Consider the following 6,832-nt stretch of genomic DNA (forward strand, 5'->3'; position numbering starts at 1 on the left):
GTGATCGCCGAGAGGGCGTTGCAGCGGCGGGCAGCGTGTCAGACCTGATCGTGAAGGACCCAAGCAGCACACCCTTGCAGCCGCCAAACACCGCCACAGCGTCGCAGCGAATGACTATCGTCTCGTCGGCAGCAATGAAGTAACCGCGGTGCACAGGCACAGCCAGCTCCAGGACGGTGGACGAATTCGTCGCGTTGAGCACCCACGTCGCGTTGCGCAGCATCGCTCCCCACGGACCACCAAACCCGCGCGGCTGCGCCGTCGACACCGGAAAGAAGCTCAGGTGCGTGCCGAGCTGCGGGTCGCGTGCCCACCGAAACGGCGGCGGCAGCGCCACCATCAGCCGCGTCGGGACGGCGCTCCCACCGCCGCGGATGTCGTTCTGCGTCAGGCCTCCTCCAGCCGTCGTCGTCGTCACGGCGAGCGTCGGGCACGCCACGTCGCTCCACCACAGCGTGCCGCTCACCGATGCCGTCGGGGTCCGCGTGGGCGACAGCTCCACCGTCTCCGTCACCTGCAGGGTCTCCGTCGGCCCGTACTGCGTCCTGCTCAGACTCGGCGTCCATGTTGAAGTCCACGTTGGCGTCAGGCTGCGCGTCTCCGTCAGCGTCGCCGTGTGGCTCAGCAGCGGCATGCCAGACGTGCGGTTGCACCCGTCCACGCGCGGCAGTTGCACCGGCAGGCAGTCGCGCCCGTACCCGCCCTCACCACAGCGGCAGCCGCACGACCCCGACATCGTCCTCGTCGCAGCAGCAAAGCAGCGCACGTCGGCATCGCACACGCTGCACGCCACGGGACGGAATTCCCCGATGATGCCGGCGGACCTGTACTCCATCGGCTGCAGCGCCTGCCCGTTGAGCGTCAGGCACCCCACGACGAACCTTCGGCCGGTGCCCCCGAGCGCAACGGTGCCGTCCATCACGACAGGCCCACTGCCGGCGTTCCCGTAAAGCGTCAGCGTGCTCTGCACGAGATCCACACTCCGCGGGTACGACGGCACCGACAGGAGCCTGCCGCGGATGCTGTTGCCGCGCACCGACAGCCACGACCCGGACAAAAACGACGCCGACCCCCGCAGCACAAGCAGCGCGCCATCCGTCAGCGCACCGACGTTGTCGTTCACTACGACGGCGGACGCGTTGGCCACCACACCGCTGTCGAACACCAACCCATGCGCGGCATACACCTGGCTCCCCGACACGCGCAGCACAGCGCCCCCCGACGCAACCACGCGCGCACTCGCGTACAACGCATATTCGCCACCGAGCACAGCCGCGTCCAGCGCAACACCGCCACCGACAAGCTCCAACACCGCGCCGTCCACCATCACCGTCCGCCCACCAGTCATCACGGTCACGAGAGCAACGCCAGACACAACCAGCACGGACCGCACAAGCCGCAGGCCCGACAGCACCAGCACCGGTGCGTACGACGAGGACTGCGAGCCGGGAAGATACACAAGCGGCGTCGGCCTCGCGGCAACCAGCAGGGAGTCCGTCACCGTCAGCACGGACCCCGCGGGATACGTGCCGGTCAGCACAAGCGCACCGTTCAGCGCCTCCACGTCGCACACCGACAGCTCCACCGGCCCGCCCTCGTCGCTCCCCGCCGCTCCCGCACCGCGCAACACTCCTCCACCGCCCATCACGTACAGCACGGCGCCGTTCAGCAGCGACACGTTCTGCACAACGATCCGCACGCCGTCCCGCGCCATCCACGGCACGTGGAGCACCGGACTCACGCCGTCTAGCACAACGTGGCGCAGCGTCACCTCGCTCGCACCGGCAGGCACAACGAACACCGACCGCACCGTCACGCCCTCGCGGACGAACACACTCGACGCAGCGCCCACAGCGGGCGGCAGCGCGGGAGCTCCCACAGGCACGCACGCCTCGCCGCGCCCGCCGCTGCCGCACGCGCACACGCACACACCGTCCTTCATGCTCGCCGACGCCGTCCCGGGCGCGTAGCAGTGCGTGTCCCTGTCGCAGGCGCCGCACCCAAAAACGTCGATGCTCCCAGCGTCGCCAAAGCCAGCCGATGCGTACTCCTCCGCCGTCGACAGAACACGCCCACCAGCGTCGTTGCACGCCACCCTCAAATGCGCCCCAGCCGAGAGCGACAGGCTCAGCGACAGCATCCGCGGCAGCAGCGCTCGGTTGCGCACAAAGCTCAGCGTGCTCCCAGCAGCGGTCACGGCGCCAGCGGCGTAGAGCATCTCCCTCGAGGCACCGTCGTGCACGTTGTCCTTCGCCAGCAGCATCGACCCGCCACCCAGGCTCACCGTCGAATAAAACGCCACCGCGTAGTCCTCCGCCGACAAAAAGTCGCTCCGCAAAAATGCCACAATAGAGCCCGACACGCTCACAGCCCCACGCACAGACACCGCATGCTTGCACAGCAGGAAGTCGCTGTCAACAAACGCCACCACGGAGCCGCCACTGGCCACAACACCGCCCTCCACCGACACACACAGCCCCAGCGCCGTCTGCACCAACAGCCCGTCCACGTACAGCGCACCGCGCGACGACAGCGCCACGCCGCCAACCACCAACACGCCAACAGCGTCGCGGAACACCGCCGCCACGTGCGTGCGCGCAATGGTCAACACGCTCCCAGTCAGATTCACGCTGTGCACCACGAGGCACGCGGAGAGGTCGCCAAGGTCGTAGGCGCCGCGGTACGCAACACGATTCTCTGCGATCAGCACCGAGTCCACCACAGTGACGCGCGAGCCCGGCGGGTATCGCTTCGCCACCAGCACGCCGCCGCCGGAGCGCGACTCAAGCCCGCTGATCAACACTTCGGCGCGCTGTCCAGCAGGCGGGTCGGAACGCCACCCCAAAACGTACAGGCTCGCACCGCCCACAAACGTGCAGTTCGCCAGCGTCACGTTGCGCACGCTCCCTGTCATCGACTCCACGTCCACCACGACGTCCGCCGCAAAGGTCACACCAACGTAGCACACCACCGACGTCCCAAAACTGACGTTCACCTCCAAACCCACACGCACGTCTCGCACGCAAAGGTCGGCGCCGTCGGTGTTCGGTGGCTCGGGGACAGCGACGGGCAGGCACGCATCGCCATGGCCACCCTCAGCGCACGTGCAGGCGCAGCCATCACTCGAGACCGTCGTCGTGTACGCAGGGAAGCACGGCGCCGCAAGAGTGCATGGGTCGCTGCAGGTCAGAATGGTGGCATTGTACACGGACGGAATGCCGTACTTCGCTTCCCCTTCGCCGTTCACACTGTTGCACGCAGCCACAATCGCTCCGTTTGTGAGATCTCGGGGCCTTTTGAATATCAGTAACGCTTTCGGCGTGCCTGTGCTGGACATGAATTGGTTGCCGGACACCGACAACGTGGAGTCGCGGAGATTCACCGTGGGGTTAAAAACAGCAAAGGCATTGGATGGGGATTCACGGCAGAGGTTGTCGCTCAACTGCAGCCAAGAGTTGTAGTAGATGTTGGGGGAGTAGCTTGGATAAAACACAACTAAGCTTCCCTGCATGTCGTTGCCCTGAAACACAACCGCGGACTGGGACTCCACACGTGAGGCCCCAAAAAATAAAATGAAGTACCGCACCGGCCTCGTCACAACGTTGCCTCGGATCACCACGGCAGAGTTGTTCAGTACACTCAGCGACAAAAAATGTCTAGACCCTGCAAGATATATCAGCGTACTGTTACCGCCTTCCATATGAAACGTGTTGCCCATCACCGCAAACACGGAGTGCCACGACACCCTCAGAGAAGACTCAACTACGTAAATGGCGCTTGACGATGCCGTCACGCTCTGAAACACATTGCCGCTCAGCACCACCGCGGAGTCATTGCTGATCGCCAGCCCATTCAACGCAACACACGACGGCCTCCTAAGGTCCAAACCTGACCGAGGGATCAGTCTCGTGACCGTGAAGCGGTTCCCGCTGATCGTGATGTTCGTGCGCGGTGGAAACACACCCACCGGGCTGAGCAGCGCGTCACGGAAAGTGTTGCCGATGACGACAATGTTCAGCAGCCCCACAGCGGCGTGCGCGTTGCCCAACAGCAACAGCACGGCGCCGTCCCTCCACGTGCAGCCATCAAACCTGACATTCGCCACGTCGCCCGTCATCGCTCCAACCAGCACCGTCAGGCACATGCCGTCCCCGCTGAACGTCACGTTGCGGTAGCACAGCCACGACAGCCCGCCGCCCACAGCCTGCGCAACCTCGGGGTACACCATGTCGCTGATGCACTCACCAACTGGCGGCGGTGGCGGCGTGGGCGGCACTGGCGGCGGCAGCGGCGGTGGCGGGCCAGCAGGCACAGGCGCCGGGACGCACACATCGCCGTGCCCTCCAGCAGTGCACTGGCACCTGCAGTCAATGACAGCCGTCGTCAGCGGAGCAAAGCAGTCGCCCTCCTTCGTGCACTCACCGCACACCGCAACAGTCGTCACGTTGGTGATGCCGTTCAGTTCCAGCTCTGCCGCCGTCGTCACCACACGTCCCGCGACCGTCAGACACCCAGCAACGAAACGGTAGCCGGCGTCAGCACGCGATAGCAGAGGCCTCGACAACCCCGTCGAGCCCATCTTGCAGCCCGTCAGCGTCACCACACTGTTGTTGCCGATGCTCATAGCAGAAAAGGCGGAGTAGTACAACATCGCACCCACTCCCACGTCGTTGTCGCGCCAATCCAGCCAGCTTGACCGCTGGACGGTCCACGAGTTAGATGCATAGATGGCGTTGGACACAGGACCGCTGTTTCCCACCACGCGCAGCACGCTGTGATCCGACACGCTGAATTTTTGCTTCTGATACAAGAAGCTTGTCCCGGAGTCCATTTTGTTGTTGAGCAGCGCAAAAACAGAGTGATCACTGACACCGATGATGTGCACGTAGAACAGGTGTGTGTACCCACCGAAGCTGCAATACCGCACGTACAGCGAGCTGCCACCCACCAGCGTCAGTGTCCCGGTCGAGTACAAACCAAACAAGCCGTGCCTCGGTGCATTCGCCTTGACGCTGCTGACCAACAGCGAGGACGCACTCAACACTACGTTCTTCAGCATCACAACGCTCCACATGTTGTTCGCAGATTCCGGCAACCGGACCTCAGAGAACTGCACCGCGTCAACGTCCGTGACGGCAATGTCGCAGTGCTGCGGGAGGGCAAGTGAAAACAAAGCAACGGAGGACCGCATCACCGTCTGGCTCACGCGGATCAGGACGCCGGCTGACTCGGACGCCTCATTACCCCCAACAAACTGCAGCACAGCCCCGTAAAGGAATGTGCACCCAGTAAGCGTGATGTTGATGGGGAGATGCAGCGGCATCCGATTGAGGGAGAACGTCAGCACAGCGCCCACGCCGCTGAATGTCACACCCGCGTAGCAGTGGTGCGTCCTCCACATCTTTACCGCAAGGTTCGTCAGCGTCTGGTTCACCACGCAGCTCGTGTCGCCGTCAACGGCTCTCTCCGGCAAGGGGAGCACAACCGTGTCGGGCACCTCGAGGGGAAAACACGACGCGCCATGCCATCCGTCCTTGCAGCTGCACGAGCACGAGCCGCGGTCCACCGACTCCGTCCCGGGCATGTAGCACGCCGCGTCGTCGTTGCATGTGCCACACCCGAACACCACCACGCCCTCCGGAAACACACCGTCGTACGACACCTCCTCATCGCCCTGCAGGTTGCACCCAACCACAAACCGCGCGGGTGACGCGACAATCGTGCTCCATGGAACAATTTTCGCAAAGGCTTTACTCGAGTCCGCCTGACGGTTGTGTGCAAGCACCACGGTAGTGCCGCTGTCCGACAGCTGAATTTTGTACAAGGAATTAGGCATATCTATTACTGAGGCTGCGCTCACGCCGTTGCCCTCCACACGCCACTGCGCACCGCCCTGGAGTGTCAAAGAGCCGTCCCAATGCACCAGCGCGGGATCAAAAGACAGTGCGAAACCAATAAAGATGCAGTCTGCCACTCGCAGCAACCCCGCGGAGCTCACAGTGGTATCCCCATAAAAATAAATGCCACTGCCTGCGCTCATCGTGTTGTTCTCCACGCCAAAGTAGCCACCATTCTTCACAACAGCAAATTCAAGCAAAAAAGCAGATTCCAAATGAACGTCCTCCTCCGCTCCCCTCAGCGTGTTTCCCCTTATAATGATCCCGCCATCATCAACAACAACAAAGGAGAAATAGACTGCGTAAATTTCCCCTTCAATGAGGTTGTCAAGTAACAGTAGCGTCGAGTTCGCACCGAGAGAAAACAGCAGGCATTGAATGGCGCGGCGCGACGTCATCACAAGCGTACTACCCGCCACCAGTATCCGGGAGCTCGTGCCAAAATCACCCCTAAACTCCAAATCACCGGCATCCATCATCGAGGAGACCACGCTCACGTGCACGGGTGCACCACTCCCTCTGATCGACAGGCCCATAAGGACGCACTGCAGCAGCGTGATGTTGAGTGTCTGTTGTGGTGCGTTGAAGCTCCACAGGTCCAGCACGATCGCGGCGGTGAAGGTCACGTTGACAAAGCACAGACCACGCACACCGGGATCAGGATAGTCCACGGAGCTGATGCTGCCACCGTGAACACAGCGGACCTCCGTGTCCTTCGCGTCAGGGAGCGGAAGCGGCCCAAGACCGTCCGGAACAGCAGCTGGCACACACGTGTCACCGTAGCCGCCAGCAGCGCACTCACACTCACAGCCGCGGATGCTGCTCGTCCTCGCAGCAAAGCACACGGCGTCCACGGTGCACGCGCCACAGTCCAGCAACGTCACGGGCGCCACAATATTGAGCTCTTCTCGGTAATCCATCACAGGAAAGCCCAT

At 63.0% G+C, this 6,832-nt stretch overlaps 1 protein-coding gene across 1 annotated transcript, besides 2 other annotated features; it reads right to left on the reverse strand.

Annotated features, from left to right (window-relative positions):
- On the reverse strand, positions 1 to 6,832 carry Tc00.1047053505387.9 (dispersed gene family protein 1 (DGF-1), putative; the record flags this gene model as incomplete). Its single annotated transcript, XM_799772.1, has 1 exon — positions 1 to 6,832. A coding segment is annotated over one exon (6,832 nt), but the record flags the coding sequence as incomplete, so codon positions are not given.
- Positions 1 to 6,832: a sequence feature (areas not merged during assembly with more than two copies in the genome that could not be assigned to a particular haplotype).
- Positions 4,251 to 4,300: a microsatellite.

This window comes from Trypanosoma cruzi (genome assembly GCF_000209065.1).
Source record: "Trypanosoma cruzi strain CL Brener chromosome Unknown tcruzi_1047053505387, whole genome shotgun sequence".
NCBI lineage: Eukaryota > Euglenozoa > Kinetoplastea > Trypanosomatida > Trypanosomatidae > Trypanosoma > Trypanosoma cruzi.